At 38.5% G+C, this 16,988-nt stretch overlaps 1 protein-coding gene across 2 annotated transcripts in view; it reads left to right on the top strand.

Moving 5' to 3' along the window:
* LRRK2 (leucine rich repeat kinase 2) overlaps window positions 1-15,522 on the top strand; it is a 213,323-nt gene extending 197,801 nt beyond the window's left edge. For both annotated transcript variants that reach the window (XM_018047920.1, XM_018047919.1), the window contains 4 exons: window positions 10,289-10,441; window positions 11,651-11,859; window positions 13,686-13,757; window positions 14,646-15,522. In XM_018047920.1, coding sequence (XP_017903409.1) covers window positions 10,289-10,441; window positions 11,651-11,859; window positions 13,686-13,757; window positions 14,646-14,767 — 556 coding nt within the window. In that variant the 3' untranslated portion in view covers window positions 14,768-15,522. The remainder of the gene's footprint in view (window positions 1-10,288; window positions 10,442-11,650; window positions 11,860-13,685; window positions 13,758-14,645) is intronic.

Below are 16,988 nucleotides of genomic sequence, written 5' to 3'. Positions count from 1 at the left end.
TGCTGAACTTTTTTAGCTTTTGCTTGTCTGCGAAGTTTTTGATTTCTCCATCAACTCTGAATGAGAGCCTTGCTGGATAGAGTATTCTTGGTTTTTAAGTTTTTCCCTTTCATCATTTTAAATATATCATACCACTTCCTTCTGGCCTGCAGAGTTTCTGCTGAAAAATAAGCTGATAACCTTATGGGAATTCCTTTGTATGTTATTTGTTGTTTTTCTCTTTTATTATAATATTATCTCTATATCTTTATCTTTTATTTTAATTAAATAAATAAATAGTGTGTCTTGGTATGTTTGTTTTTGAGTTAATCCTCTATGGGACTCTGCTTTCTGAATTTATATATATATATATTTCCTTTCCCAGGTTAGGGAATTTTTCATCTGTTATAACTTATATTATGCTCCCAACTCCTTTCTTTCTGTCTCTCTTCTTCTTGGACCCTTATTCACTTTATAGTGAATATTATTGGGCTTGATGTTGTCCCAGAAGTCTCTTAAATTATCCTCATTTCTTTCATTATTATTATTTTTTTCTGTTAAGCATCATTGATTTCCACTACTGTTTCTTCCAGGTTATTGATTCATTCATCTGTATCATTTAATCTACTATTGATTTCTTCTAGTACATTTTGAATTTCACTTATATTCTTTGTCTCTGTTTGGTTGTTGTTTATATTTTATAAATCTTTGTTAGAACTTCTAATGTCTTGCTCTGTGCATCAATTCTCTTGAGTTCTTTGATCATTTTTATGATCACTACTCTGAACTCTTTCTCAGGTTGACTGCCTAACTCAGCATTACTTAGCTCTTCTTCTAGAGTTTTATCTTGTTTCTTCATTCGAAACATGTTCCTCTGTCACTTAATTTTGCCTAAATTGCTTTTTTATATTAACTTATCTGGTAGGTTGGTTATGTTTCCTGACTTTGAAGAACTGGCCTTTTGCAGGAGACATCTTTTGTTCCCAGCAGTGTATTCCCCTCTCATCACCAATGCTGTATTCTCTACAGGTTCCCCCATGAGGGCTGCAAAGGTCTTTCTGTTGCAGCTGACGGACCATGTGAGCAGTCTGCTAAACTTGGTTGGCCTCTGGTCCATTTTGTTGCTCAATCTTGCCTTGTATGGAGGCTGAGATGACCTCTGGTTTGTGGTACTGGGTTACCAGGCATCTGACTGTGGAACTTTTGGGAGCCCTGGACTTTTGCTGGGTTATTGGTGGGTGGAGTCAGGGTCCAGAAGACCTAGGGGCTGTTGCCTGCCCGCCAATGGATAAAACTAAGTCATGGAACTAGTGTGGCTTACTGGCAGGCAGAACCAAGTCCTGGATTCTTGTTTCAGGGCTATGGAGTCCCAGAGCGTGTTGTTGGTGGGTGGGACTGGTTCCTGAAATATCTGGCTGTGTGGCCTCTGGTTTCTTGAAGCTTCTGTTGGCCTGCTGGTGTCTGTGTCCCCTGGGTGAGCTGCAGTTGCCTCCTACCCCAGCTTCTGCCTCCTATTCCAGACTATGTGGTGTGTGCCCTTTAAGTGTGAACTCTCTGTTTTCCCCAGCCCTCTGGGACTCCCGAAAGTAAGCCCCACTGCCATTCAATACCAGATGCTCTGGGGGCTCATCTTCCTGGTGCAGGACTTCTGAGTTGGAGAGCTTGAATTGGGGTTTGAACTTCTCACTCCTTTGGGAGTGCGTCTGCAGTTGTAACTATTCTCCTGTTTGTGAAGCTCCTACTTGGGGGTATTGGATTGGACTATATCATGACCCAATCCCTTCTACCTCTCTCAATTTGATTTCTTCTTTGTATTTTTGGTTGTAGAAGATCTTTTCTGGTAGGTTCTAGTCTTTTTTTAATCTACGATTTTTTTTCAAATTGTTGTGATGGTGTGCCGATGAGAAGAGGTCGACTCAGGGTCTTCTCTTCCACTTATCTTGCACACTTGCCCTGTAGATAATTTTAACTATTGATTGTAGGAAATGAACCTTAGGAATTAAGTCCTCTCTAGAGTTGATAATTATGCAGACATTTCCTCAAAAGAAAAATTAGTGATAACAATTTTAAGCAGAATAAAATAAAATATAAACCTTGTTCCAATTTGTTGTTTCAGTTTTTTAAATTGTGTTTTAACCAAAGCATTGCAGTTGGTTCTTATTCATCATATTCCTCAGTGAGAAGCCGTGTAGGGTTTGGATAAGAGCATAGATTGTTATTTGGCTTTGTCATGTATTGGTTATGTGAACTTGGCAAACTCTTCTCAAATCTTTGATCCTCTAACCTGAGGATGGTAATGACCCTGTCTCAAAGAGATACTTGAAAAACCAAAGAATAAAAAATAATATAAGGAACTTGATATGAGATCCAGCACTTGGTAAGCTCTCAATAAATGTTAGATAATTATCATGGATATTATTAGCTTTAAGTGAGAAATCTTTATCTCAGGACATATCCTAGTTTTTCAACATCCATCTAATTGCCCAAGACTGAAACTTGGGAAAAATCCTTCATTCTTCTGTTTCTAACTCTTTATCCACTTTACACTCTTCTTGACTCTCAAATACTTATACTTCTTACTGCTTGATTGCTGCTACCATGGGCCAAGCTGCTGTCTACCATCAAAGGCCTGGCCATTTTAACAATAGCAGAGAGTTCTCAAACCTTTGATTGTCTTCCCTTCAATTCATTCCCAACATTCAGGCAGAAGGATTGTTCTAAAATGCAAATCAAGCTGATGCCACTCTCCTGCTTAAAAGTGATCAGGGTATTCCAATGTCCTCTGCGTGAAGTCCAAGTTCCTTGAGATGACTTACCAGACTTTCATGATTTAGTCCTTGCTTATCTCTGTAGATTTATATTTTGCAACCTCCTTACCCTCTGTGCCTTAGCCAAAATGAATTTGTCTCAGTTTTGAAGATAGCATGCTCCCTTTCACTCCAGCCTTTACATATGGTTCTTTGTTTTTCTGTTTTTCTGTTCTGACTACTATGTCTCTTGTCTATAGTCTAAGAGTCACTTCTGGGTGGCTGTCTATGATCCCACCTGTGGTGTTTAGGTGCCTTAGATTTGTTTTTCTTCCATTGTGTTTGTTATTTCCCCTCAGAATAGCTGTCACAAAAGTTTATAAATGTACTTTAAAAAATAACTTTCTCAATACCACTAGACATACTGCTTTTTAATTGGCTGCACATTAGAAGCCACTAGGTAGCTAAAAATAATCTGATGCCCGGAACCTACCTCAAAGCAATTAAAGCAGATGAATTAAGACTGGGGTGGGTCCTCCATGTTTGTCTTTATGTTTGGCTCCCAAGTGATTCTAAAGTGTGGTCAGAGTTCAGATACACTGCTATATATGGTAAGTTCTCATGCATGAGGATTTTCTATTCTTTTTTTTTTTTTCCCAGAGATTTGTTTCTTCAGTTCAGTTAGTTCAGTCACTCAGTCGTGTCTGACTCTGTGACCCCATGAATTGTAGCACACCAGGCCTTCCTGTCCATCACCAATTCCCGGAGTTCACTCAAACTCATGCCATCCAGCCATCTCATCCTCTGTCGTCCCCTTCTGCTCCTGCCCCCAATCCCTTCCAGCATCACAGTCTTTTCCAATGAGTCAACTCTTCACATGAGGTGGCCAAAGTACTGGAGTTTCAGCTTTAACATCATTCCTTCCAAAGAACACCCAGGACTGATCTCCTTTAGAATGGACTGGTTGGATCTCCTTGCAGTCCAAGGGACTCCCAAGAGTCTTCTCCAACACCACAGTTCAAAAGCATCAGTTCTTCGGCACTCAGCTTTCTTCACAGTCCAACTCTCACATCCATACATGACCACTGGAAAAACCATAGCCTTGACTAGACAGACCTTTGTTGGCAAAGTAATGTCTCTGCTCTTCAACATGCTATCTAGGTTTGTCATAACTTTCCTTCCAAGGAGTAAGCGTCTTTTAATTTCATGGCTGCAGTGATTTTCGAGCCCCCCAAAATAAAGTCTGACACTGTTTCCACTGTTTCCCATCTATTTCCCAAGAAGTGATGGGACCAGATGCCATGACCTTCGTTTTCTGAATGTTGAGCTTTAAGCCAACTTTTTCACTCTCCTCTTTCACTTTCATCAAGAGGCTTTTTACTTTCTCTTCACTTTCTGCCATAAGGGTGGTGTCATCTGCATATCTGAGGTTATTGATATTTCTACCAGCAATCTTGATTACAGCTTGTGCTTCTTCCAGGCCAGCATTTCTCATGGTGTACCCTGCATATAAGTTAAATAAGCAGGGTGACAATATACAGCCTTGATGTACTCCTTTTCCTATTTGAAACCAGACTGTTGTTCCATGTCCAGGTCTAACTGTGGCTTCCTGACCTGCATAGAGATTTCTCAAGAGGCAGGTCAGGTGGTCTTGGCATTCCCATCTCTTTCAGAATTTTCCACAGTTTATTGTGATCCACACAGTCAAAGGCTTTGGCATAGTCAATAAAGCAGAAATAGATGCTTTTCTGGAACTCTCTCAGATGCTGGCAATTTGATCTCTGGTTCCTCTCCTTTTCTAAAACCAGCTTGAACATCTGGAAGTTCACAGTTCATGTACTGCTTAAACCTGGCATGGAGAATTGTGAGCATTACTTTACTGGCATTTGAGATGAGTGCAATTGTGCGGTAATTTGTTTCCTCAGTTCAGTTCAGTTCAGTTCAGTCGCTCAGTCTTGTCTGACTCTTTCAAACCCATGAATCACAACACGCCAGGCCTCCCTGTCCATCACCAACTCCTGGAGTTCACTCAGGCTCACGACCGTAGAGTCAGTGATGCCATCCAGCCATCTCATCCTCTGTCGTCCCCTTCTCCTCCTGCCCCAATCCTCCCAGCATCAGTGTCTTTTCCAATGAGTCATGAGGTGGCCAAAGTACTGGAGTTTCAGCTTTAGCATCATTCCTTCCAAAGAAATCCCAGGACTGATCTCCTTCAGAATGGACTGGTTGGATCTCCTTGCAGTCCAAGGGACTCTCAAGAGTCTTCTCCAATACCACAGTTCAAAAGCATCAATTCTTAAGTGCTCAGGTTTCTTCACAGTCCAACTCTCACATCCATACATGACCACTGGAAAAACCATAGCCTTGACTAGAAGGACCTTAGTGGGCAAAGTAATGTCTCTGCTTTTGAATATGCTATCTAGGTTGGTCATAACTTTTCTTTCAAGGAGTCAGTTCAGTTCAGTTCAGTCTCTCAGTCGTGTCCGACTCTTTGCAACCCCATGAATCACAGCACGCCAGGCCTCCCTGTCCATCACCATCTCCCGGAGTTCACTCAGACTCAAGTCCATCGAGTCCACGATGCCATCCAGCCATCTCATCCTCGGTCGTCCCCTTCTCCTCCTGCCCCCAATCCCTCCCAGCATCACAGTCTTTTCCAATAAGTCAACTCTTCTCATGAGGTGGCCAAAGTACTCGAGCTTCAGCTTTAGCGTCATTCCTTCCAAAGAACACCCAGGGTTGATCTCCTTCAGAATGGACTGGTTGGATCTCCTTGCAGTCCAAGGGACTCTCAAGAGTCTTCTCCAACACCACAGTTCAAAAGCATCAATTTTTCGGTGCTCAGCCTTCTTCACCATCCAACTCTCAGATCCATACATGACCACAGGAAAAATCATAGCCTTGACTAGACGGACCTTAGTCAGCAAAGTGATGTCTCTGCTTTTGAATATACTATCTTATTCCTTATTCCAAGGAGTAAGCGTGTTTTAATTTCATGGCTGCAGTCACCATCTGCAGTGATTTTTAAGCCCAGGAAAATAAAGTCTGACACTGTTTCCACTGTTTCCCCGTCTATTTCCCAAGAAGTGATGGGACCAGATGCCATGATCTTCGTTTTCTGAATGTTGAGCTTTAAGCCAACTTTTTCACTCTCCTCTTTCACTTTCATCAAGAGGCTTTTTAGTTCCTCTTCACTTTCTGCCATAAGGGTGGTGTCATCTGCATATCTGAGGTTATTGATATTTCTCCCAGCAATCTTGATTCCAGCTTGTGTTTCTTCCAGTCCAGCATTTCTCATGGTGTATTCTGCATATAAGTTAAATAGGCAGGGTGACAATATATAGACTTGACGTACTCCTTTTCCTGTTTGAAACCAGTCTGTTGTTCCATGTCCAGTTCTAACTGTTGCTTCCTGACCTGCATAGAGATTTCTCAAGAGGCAAGTCAGGTGGTCTGGTGTTCCCATCTCTTTCAGAATTTTCCACAGTTTATGTGATCCACATAGTCAAAGGCTTTGGCATAGTCAATAAAGCAGAAATAGATGTTTTTCTGGAACTGTCTTGCCTTTTTGATGATGCAGAGGATGTTGGTAATTTGATCTCTGGTTCCTCTGCCTTTTCTAAAACCAGCTTGAACATCAGGAAGTTCACAGTTCACATATTGCTGAAGCCTGGCTTGGAGAATTTTGAGCATTACTTTACTAGCATGTGAGACGAGTGCAGTTGTGCGGTAGATTGAGCATTCTTTGGCATTGCTTTTCTTTGGGATTGGAATGAAAACTGACCTTTTCAAGTCTTGTGGCCACTGCTGAGTTTTCCAAATTTGCTGGCATATCGAGTGCAGCACTTTCACAGCATAATCTTTCAGGATTTGAAGTAGCTCAAATAGGAATTCCATCACCTCCACTAGTTTTGTTCATAGTGATGCTTTGTAAGGCCCACTTGACTTCACATTCCTGGATGTCTGGCTCTAGATGAGTGATCACACCATCATGATTATCTGGGTCATGAAGATCTTTTTTGTACAGTTTTTCAGTGTATTCTTGCCAGCTCTTCTTAATATCTTCTGCTTCTGTTAGGTCCATACCATTTCTGTCCATTATCGAGCCCATCTTTGCATGAAATGTTCTCTTGGTATCTCTGATTTTCTTGAAGAAATCTCTAGTGTTTCCCATTCTGTTCTTTTCCTCTATTTCTTTGCATTGATCACTGAAGAAGGCTTTCTTATCTCTTCTTGCTATTCTTTGGAACTCTGCATTCAGATGTTTATATCTTTCCTTTGCTCCTTTGCTTTTTGCCTCTCTTCTTTTCACAGCTATTTGTAAGGCCTTCCCAGACAGCCATTTTGCTTTTTTGCATTTCTTTTCCCTGGGGATGGTCTTGATCCCTGTCTCCTTTACAATGTCTCGAACCTCATTCCATAGTTCATCAGGCACTCTATCTATCAGATCTAGGCCCTTAAATCTATTTCTCACTTCCACTGTATAATCATAAGGGATTTGATTGAGGTCATACCTGAATGGTCTAGTGGTTTTCCCTACTTTCTTCCATTTGAGTCTGAATTTGGTAATAAGGTGTTCATGATCTGAGCCACAGTCAGCTCCTGGCTGCAAAGAATATAATCAATCTGATTTTGGTGTTGACCATCTGATGATGTCCATGTGTAGAGTCTTCTCTTGTGTTGTTGGAAGAGGGTGTTTGCTATGACCAGAGCATTTTCTTGGCAAAACTCTATTAGTCTTTGCCCTGCTTCATTCCATATTCCAAGGCCAAACTTGCCTGTTACTTCAGGTGTTTCTTAACTTCCTACTTTTGCATTCCAGTCCCCTATAATTAAAAGGACATCTTTTGGGGTTGTTAATTCTAAAAGGTCTTGTAGGTCTTTATAGAACCATTCAACTTCAGCTTCTTCAGCATTACTGGTTGGGACATAGACTTGGATTACTGTGATATTGAATGGTTTGCCTTGGAAACGAACAGAGATCATTCTGTCATTTTTGAGAATGCATCCAAGTACTGCATTTTGGACTCTTTTGTTGGCCATGATGGCTACTCCGTTTCTTCTGAGGGATTCCTGCCCGCAGTAGTAGATATAATGGTCATCGGAGTTAAATTCACCCATTCCAGTCCATTTTAGCTCACTGATTCGTAGAATGTCGACATTCACCCTTGCCATCTCTTGTTTGACCACTTCCAATTTGCCTTGATTCATGGACCTGACATTCCAGGTTCCTATGCAATATTGCTCTTTACAGCATTGGACCTTGCTTCTATCACCAGTCACATCCACAGCTGGGTATTGTTTTTGCTTTGGCTCCATCCCTTCATTCTTTCTGGAGTTATTTCTCCACTGATCTCCAGTAGCCTGTTGGGTACCTACTGACCTGGGAAGTTCCTCTTTCAATATCCTATCATGTTGCCTTTTCATACTGTTCATGGGGTTCTCAAGGCAAGAATGCTGAAGTGGTTTGCCATTCCCTTCTCCAGTGGACCACATTCTGTCAGACCTCTCCACCATGACCCACCTGTGTTGGGTTGCCCCACAGGCATGGCTTAGTTTCATTGAGTTAGATAAGGCTGTGGTCCTAGTGTGATTAGATTGACTAGTTTTCTGTGAGTATGGTTTCAGTGTGTCTACCCTCTGATGCCCTCTTGCAACACCTACCATCTTACTTGGGTTTCTCTTACCTTGGACAACGGGTATCTCGTCACTGCTGCCCTTCCTGACCTTCAACGTGGGATAGCTCCTCTAGGCCTTCCTGCGCCCATGCAGCCACCACTCCTTGGACGTGGGGTTGCTCCTCCCAGCTGCCACTCCTGGCCTCGGACATGGGGTTGCTCCTCCTGGCCACCTCCCCTGGCCTCGGGTACGGGGTGGCTCCTCCCGGCCACCACCCCGACCTCAGACGCGGGGTAGCTGCTCCTGGCCTAGCATGTGGTAAATATTTGGTTAAACGTATTCTCACTTGGGCTTCCTAGGTGGTGCTAGTGGCAAAGGATCTGCCTCCCACTGTAGGAGATGTAAGAGACACGGGTTTGATTGCTGGGTTGGGAAAATCCCCTGGAGAAGGAAATGGCAACCCACTCCAGTATTCTTGCCTGGAGAATCCCATGGACAGAGGAGCCAGGTGGGCTATAGTTTATAAGGTTGCAAAGAGTCGGACATGAGTGAAGCAGTTTAGCAGACACGCACATTCTTATTCTGTAATTTCCACTTTTAACCAATTTAAACAGGGCTGAAGATATAAGAAGAAAAGCCCCCTCCCCTCCTCGCGTTCTTGTATTTTACATAGAATGTTATGAGTTCATGGTATCAATTAGCCCCCTAAAATTCCCTTTAAGATTTAGAATATAGGTGCTTTACTAGATAGAATGGCCATAAATATCAGGCTCTCAAAGATATTCATTTTCAAAAAGAGATTAGGACCCAGTTTCACAGACACTTGGAAATATCACAGGCACTTCTCAGAAGTTGTCACCCATTGTCTAATATCTCTCTCCCATTAAGCAGATACCATGGTAAGGAAACAGGGTAGTGTCAGGACATACTAATGAATATGATTTTATATTTAATAATATTTGATGCTGGGAGGGATTGGGGGCAGGAAGAGAAGGGGACAACAGAGGATGAAATGGCTGGATGGCATCACTGACTCAATGGACGTGAGTCTGAGTGAACTCTGGGAGTTGGTGATGGACAGGGAGGCCTGGTGTGCTGTGATTCATGGGGTCACAAAGAGTTGTACACCACTGAGCGACTGAACTGAACTGAACTGAACTATTACTATAGATTATTATTTTATATTTAATGCATCAGTTTTGGAAAAAGGAATGACTGGTCTGTTTCAGTAAGTCAGGGAAGAATTTGAGAGGAGGTGACATTTAAATTAAGCCTTGAAGTACAACTTGGAGTTTGCCATGCAGATAGGGCCTTTGGTTGCCAATCTGTTAGGTTAGAAGGTAGATGTTTAAAAATATCTGCCATTTTCCTTTATTTTCAAAGGGGAAAGAAAAATGACAATTTGCTTTCTAATATTTGGGTGACGGTGTGGATTTTTTTTCCCCTGTGGATTTTTTTCCCCATACCTTGACTGGCTTGTGTTGAGGCAGATATATTTTAATATTTGAAGACTGCCACTAATGTGGATTTAAAGGTCTTATGATTTTAAGTGTAAATGGGTGACCCTTAATATCCCAGTCATTCTTGACAATATGGATTTTTTTGCAGTATTGTAAAGTTACAGATATTACTATAATTTTCTTAGAAATCAAGATACTTTACATATTCAGATAATATAATATTCTATAGATAACCAGATAAAACTGAAATTAATAAAATAGGAAACAAATTTAAATTTTATTATCAAGGAAGAAATATGAGATATGAAGTAACCAGAAGTTAGGTGAAGTATCAAAGTATTCTGTTCAGAATGGATAATATGAAATAATTGTTTCTTTTTCAAAATAGTGTTAATCCTTTATATGCATTAAGAGCTAATATGAAGTTGTATTACATTTTAAAATAATAAAAAAATTAAATAACATTCTTTTCTTTCCCTCTAGATTTTCTTATGCATCTTTCTGTGATTCCAACATCATAGCAGTGGTGGTAGACACGGCTCTTTATGTTGCTAAGAAAAATAGCCCATTTGTGGAAGTGTGGGATAAGAAGACTGAAAAACTCTGTGAACTAATAGATTGTGTGCACTTTTTAAAGTAAATTAATATTTTTTAATTTATTTTATTGTGGAAAGAGTACTATGGGACCTATCTGCTTAACGAATTTTTAAGTGTGCACTGTGTTGTTGAATGTAGGTACAGTGTCATTGATTCTTTATTTCATGCCTGTAAGAACTGTCCTTGCACTTCAGATTTCACAGAGGGAGAAATTATGGCTTATTTTTCTTCCTTTATACTTCTGAATAGATACATGTTAAAAAAAATTCAGAAACAAAATCATTAATAATTTTTGGCACCATCTGTTGGTATCCAGCAAATTTCATCTTTGTAAAAAAAATAGAATCATAACAGATATGGTTTCCTCAAGGTATTACAAAGAAAAAGTCACAAAACAATATAAAATATGGGTGAAAAATGTGCTAGACTGACCATGAACAAGTGTGTAGGAGACTTCACATCACCCGCATAACTGTGTGCTGCTGCTGGCATCCAGGGCCATCACCAGTCTTCTTTGCTAGCTACTATATACTTTTATTTTGGTTTTACTGTATAGAATTTTTTTATCTTCTGGAGAACATTTTTATTATATACCATATCCATAAACTGAGATTTCAAAATTTACTAATACTTTAGTTTTTCTCTGGATGGTAAGGAGATTTCTGTTTGGAAGACTTGACAGTTCTGCCTAGTAAAAGGTCCTTTCCTGGAGTTCTAAAATTGTTGGAATTTTTTGCTTCTGGATACCTCATTTTTGTCATGAATTATTCATTAGCTCAGGGAAAAATTCAGTGATTTGGATTCATATCTTTTACATGTAGATGACTATAGTTTTTATTTTCTTTTATAACTTTTAAACTTCATAAATAATTTTTGAAACTAATACTTTTTCCTTTATATTGAGCAGATACTATTCATTTTTTGCTGGATTACATAGGTTTGTTATATATAAAAATTATATCCATCTTATTTATTTCAGAGTTTCTTGAATTTAAGAGGCAATTGTTGTGTTATCTTTGATAATTTATACTTTAAGTAGCAAAATGTGGCTCTTTGATATTCTATATTTAGCAAAATTAGTTTCATATAATTTTAATGATATGTAATGAATCTTGTCATGTATTCATAATCCAAAATGTTGTATATATATATATTTATGTGTGTGTGTATCTGTATGTATAGTCACATTTATTTTATCTCTTTATTTTTGAACAAAAAGGATTAACGCATGCTTTCTTTATGGTTTAGGGAGGAACTGGTCCGAGTAAGCAAGGAATTGAAACACAAAATGTCTTATTCTGGGAGAGTGAAGACTCTCTGCCTCCAGAAGAACACTGCTCTCTGGATAGGAACTGGAGGAGGCCATATCTTACTCCTTGATCTTTCAACTCGTCGAATTATACGTATAATTCACAACTTTTATGATTCTGTTAGAGTCATGATGACTGCACAGTTAGGCAAGTTTACTTCCTTTAAATCTTTTATCATATTCTCTTAAGACTATAAGAATATGTTTTTTCTTCACTTCTCAACATTGTATGAAGTGTCTCAGAAATTTTGAGTAAGGGCCTTATAAGCATGAAGTGAGTAGATGTTTTTAGTCCCATAAGAGAAGCAGGTATTGCAAGTGAACACTAAATTTAGGTCTTACTTTCTCTTTTTTCTTTATAATCAAGGCAAAAAATATATGTTAAGCATTTTTAACTTTTTGACAAAGAAATTTAAGCAGATGACTATTTTGATCTTAGTTTAAACTTTCTACCCTTGTTAAGGAATACCATTTAGTTTTTCTTTCTGTAAATAAGTTTATATTTTTGTACAGTATATATTGCTACCAGTGTATATTCTTATAGCAATATATACTTCATAATCTATATACAAATATTGGAAAATCATTATGTTTTATTTACTTTATGTTTTCTGTTCCTACTTTTCTACTCAACTATGAAGAAATCATGATAGCACATGACGCTCACACTTAACTCTTATTTTGACTAGTTATTTGCTTTAGGGAATAGACTTAGTATTTGTACAGAGTTGATCACAAAAATGGGGTTAAGTTCTATAAAACTAGAGTTTATGTAACTTTGGGGCTTCCCTGGTGGCTCCACAGTAAAAAAAAAAAAAAAAAAAAAAAAATCCACCTGTAATGCAGGAGACGTGAATTTGATCTCTGGGTCAAGAAGATTCCCTGGAGGAGACCATGGCAACCTGCTCCAGTTGTTGTTTGGGAGATCCCATGGACAGAGGAGCCTGGTGGGCTACAATCCGTGGGGTCGCAAAAGAGCTGGACATGATCTAGCTACTAAACAACATCAACGGATGTAACTAGCAAATGAATAATAAAAATGTTGGAACAGGATGAAGACAACAGTAAACTCCTTTTACAGGAATGTATTTAAGGAGAGACCAGTGTTTCTCTTCAGTCTCACAAATTTTCCATGAATAGGTGTCAGAGTTGCACAAAAGTTAGAATTACGGGCTCTTCATGACTGATGACTGCCAGGACACTTGTCCATGCAAGCAAAGTAGTAGGCAGATGAGGGGTTGTCTCTCTAGTCTTACTCACCAAGGTTGTTGTAGCCTTTAATTTGTATGCACTTGGTATCCAAATGGTTGTTCATTACTGACATTATAGGGCAATTTCAATGGGTTTAATTGATTTTTTAAATAATTTAAACATAATATACAATATATGGCTTGATCTAGCTTCAACTCAGTTCTCTCACCCTTGTCTTTTGCCGTATTTTTCTTTGCTCTTTCTGCTCTAGAAGAAAGTTCAGCCCCTCTTAAATACCATGCTTCATCCTACCTCAAAGTTTTGTGTGTGCTGTTTCATTCTGCATAGTTAACTTAGTTACTGTTTAGTAACTAATCTCATCACTAGACCATAAACTCCATTTGTCTCTCTTTAATACATTCCTGTAAAAGGAACTTACACTATCTCTTTCATATATAGCTTTTGTTGGAGGAGTGATATATAACTATTGAGCCCATTTTGCAGCAAGTTTAAGCTGTTTTCTCAGATTCACACAATAAGAATCATAACAAGAAGGTAGATCAAATCTTCTAACTTTAAAAACGTACTGGTCACCTTGCAGAGTATTTTTTGTTCATCACCTTGCAGAGTATTTTTTGTTCAAACTCAGTTGAGGGATCTCTTAAGTAGTGGAATTGTAAGTTAATTTCCAAGGTTTTTATGTCTTAAAATATGAACTATTGTACTCTTTAAAGTCCAACTTATTATATTGTTTTAACAGAACTCTTTTATTTTTTAATAAAGGAAGCCTTAAAAATGTCATGCTGGTTTTGGGGTATAACCGGAAAAGTGCTGAAGGTACACAACACCAAAAAGGTAATGTTTAATAGGATACTGTATTCCAAGCAGACTGAAATGACATGAATGATTATAACATATTATGTTTTTATACATTTAAGGTAAATATTACATATGCATACAACTTTAGGCATTTTTAATTGATAGCTTCGTTATAGTTCAAATAATTTAGATATAAATCTTCAAAATTAAGTTTTAGTGATTTAGCAGTGTAATATATTTTTCAGGTGAAGTAGAGCTAGCAACCACTATTAAATGAGAACTAGCTCAAACCCAGCATGGGTATTTTTCCTTAGATCTTACCTACTCCGTATTATCCAAATCATAGTCTGATTTTGAAAAGTGTTTGAAAAGGCTTTTTTCTTTCAGAAAATGAAGCTTTATGTTACTAAAGGTCCATTGTTAAAATTTAGTAGTTAGTTCTATAATGTGTCTTAACACTTTCCAAATATAATTTCTTATAAATGGTAATAATTTAATGTTACTTTTATATGCATATGTGCATAGTGTGTGTGTGTGTGTGTGTGTGTGTGTGTGTGTGTGTGTGTGTGTAGTCCCAGGTGGCACTAGTGGTAAAGAACCGAGATGCCAGTGCAGGAGAATTAAGAGATCCAGGTTCAATCTCTGGGTCGGCAAGATGCCCTGGAGGAGGGCATGGCAACTTGCTCCAGTATTCTTGCCTGGAAAATTCCATGGACAGAGGAGCCTGGAGGGCTATAGTTCATGGGGCCACAAAGAGTCAGGAACGGCTGACCACACACACGCACACACACACACACACACACACACACACACACACATATATACACACATACAGGTTGGTCCAACAGCTAAATATAAATTAACAAAAGATAAAAATGTTTCATGGCAGATCTTTGTAACATGATTTGTTTTTTAATTTTCTAGAGATACAATCTTGCTTGTCTGTTTGGGACATCAATCTTCCACATGAAGTGCAAAATTTAGAAAAACATATTGAAGTAAGAAAAGAATTAGCTGAAAAAATGAGAAGAATATCTGTTGAATAAGAGGGATATTGGAAATCTTTATCTTTGGATAGAAAAATGGTTATCTTCTTTTGTAAATATCTTTAAAATATGTTTATGTATAAAAAGAATAATTTCTACTACTTGCTGTTTGCTAATGTGTATATGAAGGAATGTTTATAGATTTTATTTTGTAAAAATGTACAAAATTGTTACCAGTGAAAATATATTTTAAAGAACTATTTTAAATGTAATATTTCTTATATATCCTAATTAAGTTTATGGGTTAAGTAATAAAAGGAAATCTAAAAAGTACTTGATTGTAGTACTCATACTAAAATTTACAAAGTGGATAATTTTTTGTTTTGTTACTCATAATGAAGGTTATGTTTATTTTGCATTCTGTGGTAAGACTGGTCTATTGCTGGATTACCATCTAGATATTCTGCAAAGTGGAATAAAAATATTAGAAAAGTTTAACACATTCCTTCTTAGATTGCTTTAAAATGCAGTTATCATATATACTTGTATATAGTCATTGACTTTGCACTAATGAAGCCCTTTGCTGGAACATGAGTTATTTTTGTTGCTGATGTAAACAGTGCATCTCATACAACTTCACTTTATCTAAAACAAAATGCCATAAAATGTGCTGATAAGAAACTAACATGTTGTCAAAATCCTCCTATCCGAGAAAGATGTAGCTATTCTCTTTCCTATATTGTAACTCTGTCTTCAAATATGAAATCATAAAGTTTTATAATTGATGTAAATAAAATGTACAGTCCTTCAAGTGATATTATTATATTTTAATTTTGATTTTAAGTGCTAAACCACACCACTGACTACTTGTTCCCAATCTTCTTCACTCCAAATATTAGTACTCATCTTCTTCCTTAATTTGTGACCTGAAAATTCTACATCAGTCAAAATAGAAACTCTATTTTCAGAATTACAGAATTCTACAACTCCCACCAAGACCATGGAGATAAGAATGTAGCATTCCAGTTTGCTGAAACAGAAAGGAGCTTTAGCTATGATGGGTAACTGTTAACCTAGTCTTCTAAATTATACTTGAACTGTTTAAATAAATTCCTATGCTTGGAGTGTTGGGCTTCCTTGATAGGTCAGTTGGTAATGAATCTGCCAGCAATGCAGGGGACCCCAGTTGTATTCCTAGGTCAGGAATATCTGCTGGAGAAGGGATAGGCTACCCACTCCAGTATTCTTGGGCTTCCCTTGTGGCTCAGCTAGGAAAGAATCCACCTGCAATGCAAGAGTTCTGGGTTCGATCCCTGGGTTGGGAAAATCCTCGGGAGGAGGGAAAGGCTACCCACTCCAGTATTCTGGCCTGGAGAATTCCATGGACCTTATAATCCATTGAGTTGCAAAGAGTCAGACACGACTGAGCAACTTTCACTTCATTTCACTTCCCTTCATTATGGAGTGTCAGGGTCAAGTACCTAGGTAACAATTTAAGTGTCATTTCTGCTTTAAAAGAAATTTTTTTTTTGGGGGGGGGGCGCGTAAATCTTTTGGCCCTGGCCAAAATTTCTTATTTCAAACTATTCCCTGTGATAGGATGAAAGTGAAGTGAAAGTGTTATTTGCTTAGTCATGTCTGACTCTTTGCAACCCCATGGACTGAAGCCCACCAAACTCCTCTGAACATGGGATTCTCCAGGCAAGAATACTGGAGTGGGTTGCCATTCCCTTCTCCAGGGGATTCTCCAAACCCAGGGATTGAACCTGGGTCTCCAGCATTGCAGGCAGATTTTTTTTTTAAATTTTATTTTTACTTTATTTTACTTTACAATACTGTATTGGTTTTGCCATACATTGACATGAATCCACCACGGGTGTATACAAGCTCCCAATCCTGAATCCCCCTCCCACCTCCCACCCCATATCATCTCTCTGGATCATCCCCATGCACCAGCCCCAAGCATCCTGTATCCTGTATCAAACATAGACTGGCACTTCGTTTCTTGCATGATAGTATACATGTTTCAATGCCATTCTCCCAAATCATCCCACCCTCTCCCTCTCCCTCACAGTCCAAAAGTCCATTCTATACATCTGTGTCTCTTTTGCTGTCTCGCATACAGGGTCATCATTACCATCTTTCTAAATTCCGTATATATGTGTTAGTATACTGTATTGGTGTTTTTCTTTCTGGCTTACTTCACTCTGTATAATTGGCTCCAGTTTCATCCATCTTATCAGAACTGATTCAAATGTATTCTTTTTAACAGCTGAGTAAT

This window comes from Capra hircus, chromosome 5 (assembly GCF_001704415.2).
Source record: "Capra hircus breed San Clemente chromosome 5, ASM170441v1, whole genome shotgun sequence".
Classification (NCBI taxonomy): Eukaryota; Metazoa; Chordata; class Mammalia; order Artiodactyla; family Bovidae; genus Capra; species Capra hircus.
Note: the sequence above shows the minus strand (reverse complement) of the source record. Positions and strands in the feature narration are given on the sequence as shown.